Raw genomic sequence first — 16,382 nt, 5'->3', positions numbered from 1 at the left:
TTATTTTGGAACTAGCAGGTACCTAGTAAAAGCTATGGTTTTCCCAGTAGAGATGTATGGAAGTGAAAGCTGGACCATAAAGAAGGCTGATTGCTGAAGAATTGATGCTTTTGAATTATGGTGCTGGAGGAGACTCTTGAGAGTCCCACGAACTGCAAGAAGATCAAACCTTTCCATTCTGAAGGAAATCAGCCCTGAGTGCTCACTGGAAGGACAGATCCTGAAGCTGAGGCTCCAATATTTTGGCAACCTCATGAGAAGAGAAGACTCCCTGGAAAAGACCCTGATGTTGGGAAAGATGGAGGGCGCAAGGAGAAGGGGACGACAGAGGACGAGATGGTTGGACAGTGTTCTTGAAGCTACCAGCATGAGTTTGACCAAACTGCGGGAGGCAGTGGAAGACAGGAGTGTCTGACGTGCTCTGGTCCATGTGGTCACGAAGAGTCGGACACAACTAAATGACTAAACAACAACAACAGCAGGTGCCTGCTGTGCCTCAGTTTTCAGTTTGTGCCGTTTTCTCTCTGTTGCCTGTGATCAGTGCACATGAGGACTTTTTCTTTTAAAGGCACAAGGCTCCCTGTCTGTGGAGATCATGGAGACGGTTCCCACATATGCCTAATTCCATCACTGACCATTAAAAAATGGCGGTGGTCTGAGGAACAGAGTCGACTGCTCTGCAGCTAGGAGAAGCAAACAGAAACCCATCTCTGCCATTGCCTTCAAACCACTAACCCTCTTATTCGTCTGTTTTAAGGGGCTCAAGACCTCCCAAAGCAGTATGAGATACAGCAGGCCTCTGACTGTTGTTTGAACTCTGGGTTTAAAGCCATCCATTTAATGCTCTCCAAGATAAGACGAGGCTGTGCTCAGAATCCTTTGGCTCCTCTATCTGCCAACATCTGTTTATCTTTAATACAATCTGTTGCCTACATTGCAGCAGCCTCTAGGTTTAATCGCAAGGCATCCAGGGGTGTTGGTGGGAGGGCCGGCTCCGAAACTATTCCACAGGGCAAAAGGATCTGGGATCACTTCATGAAACTGACCACAGATCCTTTGGTCCTGTGGTTCAAGAGGCTTCTAAGCCAGGCACATATCAAGTCCTTGGATGAAGTGTCCGTTTCCGCTGGAGATGGTTGTACCACCAGAGTAAAAGGGCTGTGCAAAGCAAGGGTGCAGTTAGGGTCTCCCCAGTTGTTTTAAAAAGTGGGTCCAGTGGAAAAAGTAATGAAATAATAAAAATTAAGGTCTTATGTATATAATAAAGGTTCATAAATATACCAAGCAAACACGTACATAAATATATAAACCACATGTCTGAAGCTGCACAGGAGAGCAGCCATGAAGCTATTTTGACTCCCAAACTGACCAGGTGTTTTCTCTGCAAAGTCAAATGGAAAAGCCTCCCCATTGTCTTTTCCTTCACAAATCCTGTCTTAAGGGTATGTCTGTGTATGAATAGGGTGAGCCTGTGACTTGGCTCAGGAACTAAGTATTTATCATTACAAAAGACTGGCCAGGCTCCCCAGGGTATCCAATCAAGTAAGCATTAACAGGTAACTTGCCAGACAGGAGGTAAACAACCCACTCAGATTATGAGGTAAACAACCCACTCAGGTTTCTGCTTTAGCCCTTTCTGTGATGTAGGTATGATGTTTCTGGAGCTGGTCTAGGACTCCAAGGCGGGCAATTTAAAATGTCTATATAAGGGCAGACACACCTTTGTTCTGGGTCCTCCTCCTTCTTCTTCTGTGTGAAGGGGGCACCATGTTGCAACAGATCAATAAAGATCAGGCTTACTAGCTGTTTTGCTTCTCAATATTCTCTGGTTGGCCTCTGTTATTTTCTCCTACCAATAGGGAACCTATGTAAGGACTCTATATGGGCTCTTGGATACCCCATAAGGGGAAAAGGGCAGATTTTTGTTTATTACAGTAATAAGCTGTGTCCAGTTCTGGGCACCTCAATTTAAGGATGTTGGCAAGCTGGAAGGTGTGCAGAGGAAGGAGACCAAGATGATGAAGGGTCTGGAAACCATGCTTGATGAGGAACAGTTGAAGAAGCTGGGCATGCCTGGAAAAGATGAGATTGAGAGGAGATATGATAGCCATCTTCAAATATCTCAAGGGCTGTCACACCGAAGACACACATATATTATCAGTATCGGAATGTAGCTGATGAGTAGAAAATGTTACTGATCTACCTGTTTTTAAATAGGCAGCTCCCTGCTTATAGCCCCAGCTGCTTTGCACAGCTTCATAGAATTGTAGAGAAGGAAAGGGTAATCTAGACCAATATCCTGGATTTCTTTTGAGTCGGTGGAAGAAGATTGGAAAAAAATTAAAGATTATTTACAGAAATATTGTAAAATTAATGAGCTATAGAAAAATGGTGGAATGAAGTTATATGGCTTTGGCAGAAATGTTATAAGGAACTAGGTACAGATAGATTGTTAATGTATTAAAGGGAAAAAACAAGGTTAGAATATGTTAAGATTAATTACAGGACAGAAAATAGATGAAGATGGAAAGGAATTGCTGAAACAGTTAATTGAAGTGGAATACAAAAAGAAGTCAATGAAACAAGTGAATGAAAGTTAAGATTGAAAATATTGGAAGTGTCTTTAATTGTTTTTGTTTTGTTTTGTTAATTCAATGTTTCATGTAGTGTTTTTGTTTCTGTTTTTGTATTTTATTATATTGATTTGTTTAATTCTTTTTCTTTCTTTTTGTAATCTTTAAACTCTTAATAAATATTATTTAAAAAAAATAAAAATAGACCAATATCCTGGATTTCTTTTGGATCGTGTGTGTGTGTGTGTGTGTGTGTGTGTGTGTGTACAGATAACGATAAAAGATCAAATCTGCTGCACACAGAAAGCTCTGTAAGATCCCTTAGAACACTTGCAGCACCACCTCAATTCAGTTGTAATTTGTTTTTTAACATCCCTGTGAAGATACTGGTGCGAAGGATGGTTGTGCTTTCGCTGATGTATTATTTCCAAAAGGGTGGATTAGATTCACCTTCGAACGAGAGCTGAGTTGAATTCCTTTCCGTCATCCTTAGCCAGAATTTGCTCCCACCCTGGTCCTAAATTAAATCCACCTGATTCTGAATGTGCGCTACAGTATTTTGATCGGGGTTTCCTCCACAATTTGCAGAACACATCCCTCCCTCCCAGTTTCTCTTTTCCTTTCTGGAAAACGACTTAACAATAACCATTGTGGTAGGTTACGCTTTCACTCCACACCTTACAAATCTCCCGTTAAAGATCTCTGGGACAGGCGGAGAAAAAGGAATGAAATTGCAGGGCCGGCAAAATGACGGCACAGTAAATTAAACCTGATGAGGCAAAACATCTGGAAAAATGAGATTAAAGGCTCTTGGATTCTTTTCCTCTTCATAGTTTTTAAAAAAACCAAACTGTGAATGGAAGCACCACCACAAAGTTGGCAGATAACAATAAAACAGAAGAAAAGGTGGTCAAGCTTGTATTGTTTCTAATGCAAACCTTTGTGGCCTTTTGTAAACACACACACACAATACTTTCATTATAGGGAGCAAAGGCTTTGTGTAGGGATGGGCGAGGCGGCCAATTTCGGTGGGCTATAAATGCAATAAACGAATGAATGTGTTCACGTGTGTTTGCAAAGTTAGATGGGCTCCCTCCTCGTCATTCTGCCAGCAGGTGAATACTTTCTTAAAGGCTTTCGGGAGCAGACTGCTTTTAGTGGAAGGGCTGGTGCTGTGCTGTTTTTACTGTAATTACCTGTACGGTATATGTGTCTGAGTGCTTATAATTCTATCCCTGTTTAATGGTTGGTTTTTTTTTTTTAGTTATTGCTTTCCCCCTATGTTTTTAGCTGGCCTTATTTATTTTTTTATTTATACCTGTAAGCCACCTTGAGTCCCCCGTCAAGGTCAAATGTGGAGAATGAATAAAGGAATAAATAAAAAAATAATTTGTGATTGAGGGCATAGGTTAACAAACTGCAGTTGGTGTGGGGATGAAAATAAGGGAAATGCTCAGTTAGGCATAGCTGTCAACGTTTCCCTTTTTTAAAAAGGGAAATTCCCTTATTCTGAATAGGATTCCTTGCAAGAAAAGGGAAAAGTTGACAGCTATGCAGTTAGGAAAAGTTGAGCTTTTTTTGGGAGGGGGGCAAAGCTTTTCTGCAAAATCACCAAAAAGAAAAAGAAGTTTTTGAGCTATTATTTAATAAACACACCAAAAAAATAAAAAAAATAAATCACTTCTGATATATGTCTAGGTTTTCCTGGACATTTTAACCGGCTTTTAGAAAGTCTGCCCAGACGTTATTTCTGATGGACGAAATCGAGATACGTCCAGGATGTATGACATCCCCTAGCTCAGTGGAGCAGAGGAATAGAAGGACCATGCGTTTTGCCAAATTTTGTAGCATCAAATCCTCAATGGCAGTTTTAGTTAGTGTTATGTACTGAAGTTCTCACCCTGGGCCAGCAGGGGGATACTGTAGATAGCTATGCAAATGAAGGATCGAAAGTGACGTTCAGTGATTGGCTAGTTACAGAAAATGGTTACTGTTGCATTCTAGTGGAGCTCTATATAAGCAGGCTGACTGAGCTCCTCAGTTCAGTTCTGTTCCAGCTTACAAATAAAGAGCTGCTTTGGAAGAATCGCTGTGTCGTCTGATATGTTCGCTCACAACTTAACAGTTAGGGTACAAGCTTCTCGTCTCACATGCTCAGTCAGTCCTTCCCTTCATTTTGTAGCACAGCAATGAGGAACCTTTGACACTTCCAGATACTGCAGCTCCCAGTATTTTAGACCCGTGCTTTGTGGAGCTCCCATCTTTTCAAGCTGAATTTGCGCAGGAGAACATCCTGGCAAATTGGGTCACACTTTTCCTAAAGCTGTCGAGGAGAAACCGTTTGTGCGAAAAAGCTTCTCCCCGCCACTCACACACAATCAGCCGAGCCGTCACAAAATTATTGCTTCTTTTCACGTACTTTTGTTTTTTTTAATAAACTTTATTCTATATTACAAATAGTTTTATTTTTTATTTTTTTTTTTGTTCTGGACTGCAAAATAGGAATGCCTTATATTTACATACACAGGTATACAATTAAGTATAACAAAGGTACAGAGGCTTTACCAAGTAACAACAGGGTTCCATTTTAAGCAGTTGTCGTTTCCACAAGTCCTTTTTGCTTTTGAAACTGGGGTCCCTTATAAAATAAAACGGGGGGAAATGAAACAAACAAACAAACAAACAAACGAAAAAGAATGGAAAACAGCAGCTGCAGCAGCAAACACCAACAAAGCATTTTTTTCCCTTCCTGATTTTGTATCTTCTTGTAACACTGTCTTTTAAGGATATGCCCAGATTCATCTGTTCAAAGTGGAAGCCAGGTGGGAATGGAGGATATGCCTAGAATATGTGGTTAAAAGCAGCTGAGGTGTCCTGTTGCTCTGAATGATTAAGTCGCCCCAAGATTTCCTGACCAATAGAGTGAATCAGGCAGGACTTTGGTCTTGCTTAATGGAAAACCAGCAGCTCTGAAGCTCTTCCAGGCTTTCCCCTTGAACGTTGAACCAGCATTTCACTGCTAGGATAGGAAGATGGTTTTTATATGTGCGTGGACACAGCCTGATATGTACATAATCGCTGCTCTCTGCAGCATGTGGAGGCACCTCCTAGCATCATGGAATTGATCCAAGGGCGATCGACGCCCCGCAGGGTGGGTATCTCTGACGGGTGGCCCTCCAGCCTCCATTTAAAGACCTCAAATGAAGGAAGTGGAAATATAAAGGGGACGGGGGACAGGAACAGCCCATTCTCCCCTTCTTGTTCCCTCGCTTGTCATGCAGGAACAACGGCTGGATTTGGTCTGGAAAACTCTTTTTGTATCTGTTTGGTGGCAATAACCCAGGGCTTGGCTAGCTGTTTAGATGTCACAAGAAGGGTTATGCAACTGTGATGCAACGTAGGTCTGAGAAGTGCACCAAACAGGGTTCACCTGACTCTAGTCTCTTACTTGAGGGACAATATATCAAGGTTCCAGAGTCCAGAGGCAAAAATAAGGGGTCACATAGAGCTCGCAGCTGCACCCCAGGAACTTCTGGAATATTGCAGTGGGGATGGGACACACCATGCACCCCTCAGATCATGCAGTGCAGAAAAAGATCTTGGGCGAGCCTTAAAACAGAGCATCATTGTTTCAGATAGTAGCTCCACTTTAGTGCAAGATTTTGTTAAATACTAAACAGGTAGTGTGACAGCTTATCATTGGGATCTCTCAATTTGCCCCCTTCTCCCACCCCAAATGGGACAACTGCATCTGAGGTCCAGCTGTGAGGGTCTTCTGGCGGTTCCCTCACTGTGGGAAGCCAAGTTACAGGGAACCAGGCAGAGGGCCTTCTTAGTAGTGGCACCCGCCCTGTGGAATGCCCTCCCACCAGATGTCAAAGAGAAAAATAACTACCAAACTTTTAGAAGACATCTGAAGGCAGCCCTGTTTAGGGAAGCTTTTAATGTTTAATAGGTTATTGTATTTTAGTGTTCTGTTGGAAGCCGCCCAGAGTGGCTGGGGAAATTCAGCCAGATGGGCGGGGTATAAATAATAATAAATTATTATTATTATTTTATTCTTATCTGACAAAGTAGGCTTGAGCTTCATATAATTCATGCTGCGATATGTTTATTCATCTTCAAGGCCCTGCAGGACTTTTATAATTATTTGGGACAAGGCGATTTGGTCAGGAATCAAGGGGGAAAGGGGATTGTGACAAAGTAATGCAACACTCAGCAAATTGACCCAATTGGGGGAAATTGCATTTGAAAGCTGAGTGTTTAAAATGGAAGATTAGCCCATACTTGGGTTCTGAATTGTTACTACAGTCATACCTCATGTTACGTTTGCTTCATGTTACGTTTTTTCAGACTGTGTCCTGCGGCAACCCGGAAGTACTGGAAAGGGTTACTTCTGGGTTTTGCCGCTCGCACATGCGCAGACATGCAAAATGATGTCACGCGCATGCGCAGAGGCGGCGAATCACAACCTGCGCGTGCGCAGACGTGCTGCTGTGGGTTGTGTTATTTTCATGTTGTGAACAGGGCTCCAGCACAGATCCTGTTTCGCGACCAGAGGTACCACTGTATAGGGTATTGATATCTGCTCATCCTTGTAATCAAAGAATAATGCATTCTTCCTTCTGCTTCCTTCATTTGTAGGTTACATACACATAAACAGAAAATGAAGAGGGGAATTAGAAGCCAAGACCTCAGACAGAGGCGCCTGGTGGGATAAGAGCTCACACATTCACATCACAATTGTGGCACAATTCCAAGGTTGAAAAGAAAGAAATCAACTAAGAAACAACAAATATGAATTCTGAGATACAAAAATAGAAAAGAACCAAAATAGAGATTTGTTTTAAACGCCTAGGTCTGAGAAAAGAGGAAATCGATGGGGTGGGGGGCTAGGGGTGCGGACGTTCACACACTGCTTCCCGTTTCGTACAAGTTATTTTGATACGTTCTGTTCATTCCTTTGAGGTGCTCAAGTTTGAAACGAAAACCTGATCGAGTCTGTGCTAGGAAAAAAATGTTAAAAAACAAAACCATCGAGGTTTTTTAAAAAAAACTTTTAAACCAGGAGCATGCGGAGTCTCAGTTCCTTCCTGTTTTCTCCTCATCAGCTGTGCAAAATCATGTGGTCTTGTTTTCCCCACCCCAATATCTCCTCCCCCTCGGATGTACCCAACCCACCTTCTCCTTCCTTGTGTGTGCAAACAAACCAGGACCCAAACATGCTCTGGGAATCTCTCCCGCCAGCTTCGCTTTCATTTTAGAATCGGAGAAAGCCATGTGAGGGGCCATCTCCCACCTTAGTCACCTGTGGCACTTCGCTTGTCAAAAACCTTTGGTTTCTTCCACGTCTAAAAGCGTTTTCTGTATTTGAGACAAACTTTTTCTCTCTCCTACCCGGAGCTTTCCATCCGTTCGCCATTTCCGTCCGTCGGTGATCCAGAAGAACGAGCATAAAGTGTAAATTCTGTGATGGTAAATCAAGACTTCTCCACCCTCTAGATATTGCGGAAATGAGCAACGTCTGGATTCTGGTCCCGTGAACCCTGCTCTTCTCCTGTATCCGCACAACCCTGCAGAAGCAATTGCGGAGGTCCCACTTTTGCCCAATGCAACGTACCAGGCTCCATGATTCTGCTCCTCCGACCAGTATCAGCCCGTAACTTAAATTCCTGCACTAAGAAGGACAGGGTCATTTCACACCTGTCGTGGGATAAGGGAAATGTAAAGGATGGGGATTTCTAAAGAAGCAGGATGGAGGCATTCGCCGTCCAGAGGCACTCTCAGATACGTAGATATAACAGAAGCCGTTTGCCCATATGCCTGGGAACGGCATATTTTAAGCTGACATAGCCTAGCGGTTAATCCTGTACTGCACACCAATGTTATCTGACTCAAGGCCAAAAGAAATGGAGATGGAATGAATGGAGGCATGCATGCAAACAAACGACCTCTGGGCCAGGTTAAAAAAATCCCCCCTAAACTCCGTGGTTGCACAGGGTGGGAATGGGACTTTTTGATCTCCCTTTAATCCTCGCAAACATGTTCACAGCACAGTTGTGATGGGTAGGATCTGTGTCATATTGACGGCCAAGTGACCCAATGCACGGTTATTTCACAGTGAAAAATAGGAGAAAGAAGATCGAGTGCTTCTGCAGCTTGTCCTGGTCCTACACTCCCATCCTTAACCTCTGACCTCTCTGCCTGCCTCGCCTCCGAATAACTGGCCGTCGAACGACCAGCTCTGATATCACAGTGAGGTTGGGCAGCCCTGGAAGAAGGCAGAGGAGTGCTGAAGTGAACCGTGTCATTATTGCCCATAGCCCAGGAGTTTGGGAATTACACCTTGCTGGGCTTGTTGCTGAGCCTTTAAATGCACTAATGGAATTAACACTTTTGCTATATGGTGCTTTTGAGCATTGATAGAAGACTGCCTACTTGGCAAAATATTTACTCCAGGAAGGTAGTGTCAATGTCTGGTGTTGCAGAACAACTCATAACTGCCATTGCAGAATCTAGACTTCAGGGTGGACCATTGCTCAGCAGCAGCAGAGCCCATGCTTTGCATGCAGAAGGCTGCAAGTTCAATTCCTGACATGTGCAGCTGGAAAACAAACCCAAGTGAGCAGCAGGTGAGGGGGAAAGCCTCTCTCTTGTCTGAAACGCCAGCGAGCTGCTGCAGATCAGGGTAAACAACATGAGGATAAACAGTCTGACCTGCTATAAGGCAGCTCTCCATGTCACTGTGACACAGGTGGCTTCTGCTTATATTTTGCTCACCTCTTATTTCAGGCAAAACAAATTTGTGTCGGTGCCAAAATGGAAATTCATTCAGATCGGAAACTCAAATACTGTTGAGTTTAACAATAGATGCTAATTTTGACGGGATGCACATTTCATCAACGAAACTCGGGTTTCTTTTTCTACTCTGCAAAGAGCACTGGAGAAAGACCCAAAATTGATGCTAAATATGTGTCGTGATGACTCAGCGCAGACTTAAAGAAAGCTGAATCCTATTTATTTATTTCAATGGTCTCCAGTACAGTGGATTGGATCCATCAAGCTTCAGCAGGAGATGCCAATGCCAAAAGTGTGCGTTTTGATTCTGTACTTTGGAAATGTGTGAGGGGCTGTGTTTAAGTGTGCAAAAAGCTCTGGACCAGCATTTAGCTCCTGTTTTCCAAATCTGGGACATGGCCCAGTCAGGAGGGAAGCCTTTGAGTCTCATTGATTTCAACAAGATAGCATGGCTGAATTCTGTCATTAAACTAAATGCAATGCAAAATTGCTTTGCTCTGGTTGGAATGTGTTTACATGATTACATGAATGTATCGAACTAAAGAAGAAGAACATGCCGAATCAATCCAGTCCCAATTGCAATTTTGCAGGCAAAAGCATTGCACAAGCTACACTGCCCCAGCCAATTATCCCTACAAATGATAAACACTCCCTCCTGTTTTTGAACATCCATTCGGTCTGTTGCTACTACTAAAGAAAAAAGAAATGGGCTTAGGAGGGGGGGGTCTCTTTTCTTACCCAACCCTACCCCAGTCCTGGGGTGCAACCTTTTGTCATCTCCATAATGCTGGTACTTATTTCTGGGTTTAACTCTGTGCTGTGTCTTGATCAAAGGCTTCTTGTTATTTCTTTTGTGCTCTATTGTTTGGGATGGTTAGCCAGAAAGATACAGAAAGTTGCAGCCTGGGATCGTACAAAAAAAGCGAGGGAGGGAACCGCTTCCGGTTGCAACGGCGAGAATGCCTCACTGCACAACGTGAAGCCGCACTGGTTTAGGAAGGGATATAAATGCCCCCACTGAGATGCATCTGAAGCAAAAAGAGAAGAGACAGGTACAGTTTCAGGGAAACAAAGGTGTGTGCTTGTATGTGGCTGCCTTTTAGTTTCACAGTCAGTGGGGCACAGGTTGAAAATGAGGATGACCCATAAAAACAAAAAGTAGATGAATGCATGAAAATTGTGGAGTGGGGAATAGGTGGTTTTCCTTCCTTCTCCACCCAATCCCAGAAGAGCAGCTGACAACACGGTTAGCTCACAGGGCACAGGGACCCCTCTGCCATGCCAGTCCCAAGGAGTGGGGTAAAAGTCACTGGGGTCCTCTCCATAGGATGAAGACTGGGGTACGGCAGCACTGCTGAGTGGGAGGGAAAAACCAAGTTCGTTCTCACTCTGCCGGGGTCTCCAGAGGCAAGAGAGTGAAAGTCCTGCCTTGGCGCAGCTTCGAAATAACACTGAGTTTAGTTTCCCGCTCCACGGTTCCGAGCCCGCAGGGAGCCAGTAAAAGCAGCATCGACAGAGGCGAACCAGGGCGGTCCGCTCTGTTAGTTAACGGATGATATGACGATATGCTCCAGGGAGAAGGCAGAAGGGGGTGGTGGGAAATCTGTGGACGAGGGAGCTCCACCTGTATGGTCCCCGCACTAAGGGATCCGTCTGCGGTGACGTCCCTCAAGTCCTTGAGGCCTAGTTGCTTGGCGTCCATAGATTTGGCGGGCGAGCCTTAGAGGAGTCGAGAGCTGTTTCCGGTGACTCCGCTCGACGGCCAATCAGAAACTTGCACTTGGTAAAGAGGATGTTTTTGACTGAGGCACGGCTTGGTTTTGTTTGTATGTTTGTTTCAAATCCCTCCCAGGGAGTCCCCTGGTAGGGCAGTTCTCAGCTGTCTATGCTCATGAGGGTTATAACTTGTTCAAGTTTGTAGGCCAGCTTTTGCTTCCCAGCCTGGTCATCTTGATCAAGGGCTCCAAGGATCTGTGGAAGAAGAAGAGAGGCAGAAGAGAGATGTCTTAATGGTTGAAGCTGGTCATGTCAAACGTGTTACGGAAATTACAGGGGGGGCACATCTTTAAAGTTGTTAAATGTTACAAATATTATGCATAAGTGTATCCTTTCGACTTGGTAGCTCAGGGAAGTTACTTAGCTTTAGGTAAAGGTAAAGGGAACCCCTGACCATTAGGTCCAGTCGTGGCCGACTCTGGGGTTGCGGTGCTCATCTCACTTTATTGGCCGAGGGAGCCGGCGTACAGCTTCTGGGTCATGTGGGCAGCAATGACTAAGCCACTTCTGGCGAACCAGAGCAGCGCACGGAAACGCCGTTTATCTTCCTGCCGGAGCGGTACCTATTTATCTACTTGCACTTTGATGTGCTTTTGAACTGCTAGGTTGGCAGGAGCAGGGACCGGGCAACGGGAGTTCACCCCGTTGAGGAGATTCAAACCGCCGACCTTCTGATCGGCAAGTCCTAGGCTCTGTGGTTTAACCCACACCACCACCCGCATCCCTACCTAGCTTTAACAATCATATAAAATCAACTCCTTTGCCAGTTTCCTCCATTCCAACACTATTTTGCACTTGAAAAATAGGGACTCCAGGAAGTGTCCAGAGGTGACAATTGCTCAGCTCATTGTTGGCCAAGGAAAGGCTAATCCAGCCTAATCCATCACCAGACTTGCCAAGGGGTCCAGACATGCAAAGGAAGAATTGTAAAAAAATAATAGTAAAAATTAGAACCAAAATTGACAGATCCTTCCGCCCCTCGTGGCAGCCGTGATTGGGTGCTTCTCCTCCCTGTCCCCAGCCCATCTCACCTCTTCGTTGTACTTGCCCACGTAGGAGTAGATCTCCGAGAGCGAGCTCATTGTGTTGAATTCATTCATGTGCATGCGGGATTGCTCAGCCAGGTAGGCGTTCATGTCCTGGTCACTGATAGCTGGCATCTTGCCGATATCTGAGTAGTACCTGGTGGGGATCAAAGAGGCCCGTTAAGTGTTGTGCCGGAGAGAGTTCTACCAACAAGCCAGTTCCAATCGGCAAGAACTAGAGACGGGGCCTTCTTAGCGCTGGCCCCATGACCGTGGAACTCATTACCAAACCCCCTTTTCAGGTGCACTCTGCAGACCTTCTTGTTTTGAAAAGGCTTTAAAAAACACCTTGCTTTAGTGAAGAATTGTTTTCAGTGGTTGCCACTAGAGGGGAATTGCTTACTATACAGTCGTACCTTGGTTCTTGAATATAATCCGTTCTGGAAGTCCGTTCGACTCCCAAAACCGTTCGAAAACTGAGGTGCGGCTTTCTATTGGCTGCAGGAGCTTCCTGCACTTGAGCAGAAACCACATTGGATGTTCGGATTCCCAAAAACGTTTAAAACCCGGAACACCTACTTTCGGGTTTTCAGCGTTCAGGAGCAAAAACGTACGAGCACCAAGGTGTTTGAGAACCAATGTACGACTGTAATGAGTTTGCATTTCTTTTAACTGCATTTATGTCAACAGAATTCCCCTGTTATAGTGCCGGTTTAATATTTCAAGTCACTTTGCAAAGGCTTGTTGTTTTGAAACGTAGTTGTGAATTCTAAAAAATAAAAATAAAGGACAGATGTACATACTGTCTTTGCAACACTGTGACCTGGTAACTCTGAGACTGAGATGAGTGCAGAACTCTGAGAGCCCGCAATCCAGAAATCCTTCCGCAATTGCATTTCTGTTCTTGTTTTGGGGTTTCTGTGAAGGCGAAGCCTGGTTGAAGCTTTTTAAGCTAATAGACCAGCCGCCACTGCTAACTGGACTTCAGGCTCCAGCAATTAACATCAGCGACTCTGAATCTGAAAACACCACCATCCAGGTCTAAGGCTCAGAAGTGGCTTCTTAGAGCCCAAGCTGGACCTGGCACAGTCCCATATACAGTGCAAAATGTCTGCGTACGGCAAGAGGCTGCCACTTTAAGGCAGTTGCTATTTTGGATGCCCTCCCTCCCTCCTCTCCACCCCCAAAGTATGGCAGGCCTTCGAGGACAAGATTTGCGGAAGGTAATCAGTCACTGTCACCGGCAGCTGTGCTCCGCTGTCAACTGGTTAATTAGGCTCCGTCATTTACATTTTTAATTTCTTCAATTTGACATTTCGCGTGCAGTGCACCCCCACACAGTGGCGCGCACACACACATGCCCGGAAAAGGCCCCTAACGCCAGCGCCGCCGCGATTTTATAATTAGGGGAAATGGAGAAGGAGAAGCAGCCAAAATAGCTGACAGGTGCCTTGTCGACGGCGCCGCAGCCACCTGCTGAGTTCAGCTACCAAATCTCCTGGGGCAGAAGGAAACCAGGTTCCAGCATTGCGGAGAGCGGGGATGCAGGCAAGGCAAGGGAAACCTCTTTAATCTGGGCTGCCGCAGGAAAGGGAAGATGGAGCTGGGAGGCAGCGGGAAACCAAGTTCTGGGGGGAGTTAAGAGCAGCGCTGGCTGGTGTGGTTAAGAGTGTCCTACTAGGACAGGCTTCCTCAACCTCAGCCCTCCAGATGTTTTGAGACTACAATTCCCATCATCCCTGACCACTGGTCCTGCTAGCTAGGGATCATGGGAGTTGTAGGCCAAAAGCATCTGGAGGGCTGAGGTTGAGGAAGCCTGTACTAGGACCTGGGAGAGGCCAGGGTTCAGATAACCTTCACTCAGCTGAGAAGCTCACTAGGTAATCTTGGGGGATAGCTGCTGACTCTCAGCCTAACCTATCTCACAGGTTCAGGTAGGGAGCTGTGTTGGTCCAACACAGTCAAAATACATAAAAAACAAAACAAAAAAATTGTCCAGTAGCACAAAGGTAAAGGTAAAGGTACCCCTGACCGTTAGGTCCAGTAGCGAATGACTCTGTGGTTGCGGCTCTTCTTGCTCTATAAGCCGAGGGTTATATAACGGTGGGGGTAGAGATACTCCTTCAGGTAAGTAAAAACGTAAAGGATCCCGGACGGATAAGTCCAGTCAAAGGCTACTATGGGGTTGTGGTGCTCATCTTGCTTTCAGGCCAAGAGAGCTGGCGTTTGTCCACAGGCAGCTTTCCAGGTCATGTGGCCAGCATGACTAAACCGCTTCCGGTGCAACGGAACACCGTGATGGAAACCAGAGCACATGGAAATGCTGTTTACCTCCCCACCGCTGTGATACCTATTTATCTACCTGCACTGGTGTGCTTTCGAACTGCTAGGTTGGCAGAGCAATGGGAGCTCACCCTGTCACGGGGATTTGAACCCTCAACCTTCCGATCAGCAAGCCCAAGAGCCTTGGTGCTTTAGACCACAACGTCACCCATGCTCCTTCATGTATACAGGGTCTAGTAATATTATGAGAGAGTGAGAAGAACGTCTCCCTGTCTACAGTTTTCCACACTATGCATGATCTGATACATCCTCCTTACTTATCATTATTTTTAAAACAAACTAAAATGTCCCAACTATTTCAACCTTTCTTTGTAGAGGAATTTTCCCAGGCCCTTGATCTGTGCCGATGCTGTGGAATTGGACGATGAACCTAATCCAGCTCTCATCTCCAGCCCTGCCTGCTGGACGTTGTTCCCTCTGACTGGTCATGCCAACAGAGGGTCCAATTCGTATTTGCCTAGCGAGACCCCAAACTGCCCTGAACCAACTGAATGAGCACTGCTGTCAATGTCCACTGATGCCAACATAGACATTTTGCATCGGGCAGAGAATCAAAGGGCCTTGTCAAGATCCAGCCCCACAGGGGAAAATCGGGCACATGCCCAGAATGAATGCCCTCGCCGTCGCCCGACAGCTGCGCCCAGCAGTGCCTGAATGATGGCAGCCAAGGAGAAAGCAGCTGAGACCACAGGTGCCAGCGAAACAACAGAGCATCCATTTGAGCTCAGTCCCACTTTCCTCTGAGTTTGCTGAAGTTTTCCAGCTGCTCATCAAGCAGACGAGCAAGTGAGAGTGAACTCAGCGCATGCCGGAAACCGAATCCAAGAGCAGCTGGTGAGTGGTTCTAGGCAACGGGGAGATGGATTTATAGTTCCCGAAAGGAGTCTGCAGAAAGGCAGTCACGCTCTTTATAAATATTTCATGCGTGCCCTCCCGCAGAGCTGGAGAGGAGAGCGGGCACTGGGATTACGCTCGGCGAAAATCAAAAAGAGACGATGACAAGGCTTTTTCTGGGGGGGAAATGATGGAACACACTTTTGGGCAGCGGTTCCCAAAGTTGGCAGTACCTGCCTCTGGAGTGGGTGGCATTACCTAGGGGGTATTAAGAGGCAAGGGACAGCAGGGTGCTGGTGCTGGGGGTGCAAATGGCTAGATCGAGTTCATCAGCTTTGCTGAATTAGTTCAGCTACCGTATTTCTCGCTCTATAAGACGCACCAGACCATAAGACGCACCTAGTTTTTGAAGGAGGAAAACAAGAAAAAAATATATTCTGAATCCCAGAAGCCAGAACAGCAAGAGGGATCGGGCTTCTGGGATAGCCTCTTGCTGTCCTGGCTTATGGGATAGCCATGCGCAGCCTCTCCCGGGCAGCGGGCTGAAGGCTCCCCCTGCCCAGAAGAGGCTGTGTGCGGCTAAGGCAGAAGGCTCACCCAAGAGCTGCACTCCCTTTAAAGAGTGCGCGGAGCATGTGTGCGGCTCTTGGGGGCTTTTCCCCAAGGAGGAAGAAGGGCAGCCCTTCTCCCTCCTCGGGGAAACGCCCCCAAGAGCCGCACACGTGCTCCATGCGGCTCTTTAAAGGAAGCGCTGAGCAGAGCCTCCCGCCTGCATTCGCTCCATAAGACGCACACCCATTTCCCCTTACTTTTTAGGAGGGGGAAAGTGCGTCTTATAGAGCGAAAAATACGGTAAATAGTTTCAATCGGATTTTGAATAAAAGTGCAATTAATTGTTACCGTTTTTGATATTGTTGTTTTGCTGTCTTCCCCAGTGGGCCATGCAAACTGCTTTGCTGAATGATGCTTGGGAAAGCAAAGCCCTGTTATCGTCGTGGTGAATGAAGAAAGCTGGACTCACAATAAGAGGATG

The 16,382-nt window shown here is 45.8% G+C and overlaps 1 protein-coding gene and 2 long non-coding RNA genes across 4 annotated transcripts in view; 2 read left to right on the top strand and 1 right to left on the bottom strand.

The window, feature by feature from the left end:
• Nucleotides 1-16,382, top strand: part of LOC307225376 — a 299,930-nt gene that overhangs the window by 280,924 nt on the left and 2,624 nt on the right. The gene's annotated exons all lie outside the window — the stretch shown is intronic.
• LOC307225333 lies at nucleotides 5,006-7,346 on the top strand. The gene is made up of 2 exons (XR_013842899.1): nucleotides 5,006-6,883; nucleotides 7,148-7,346. It is a non-coding gene; the product is annotated as an uncharacterized lncRNA (long non-coding RNA).
• The window catches only part of PLXNA4 (plexin A4), a 630,666-nt gene continuing 624,713 nt past the window's right edge, over nucleotides 10,430-16,382 (bottom strand). For both annotated transcript variants that reach the window (XM_079992126.1, XM_079992127.1), the window contains 2 exons: nucleotides 12,179-12,329; nucleotides 10,430-11,342 (listed from right to left, as the gene is read on the bottom strand). In XM_079992126.1, the coding sequence (XP_079848252.1) occupies nucleotides 11,247-11,342; nucleotides 12,179-12,329 (247 nt within the window). In that variant the 3' untranslated portion in view covers nucleotides 10,430-11,246. The remainder of the gene's footprint in view (nucleotides 11,343-12,178; nucleotides 12,330-16,382) is intronic.

Source organism: Podarcis cretensis (assembly GCF_951804945.1).
Source record: "Podarcis cretensis genome assembly, chromosome: 10".
NCBI lineage: Eukaryota > Metazoa > Chordata > Lepidosauria > Squamata > Lacertidae > Podarcis > Podarcis cretensis.
This window is presented reverse-complemented; position numbering and strand designations above follow the sequence as displayed.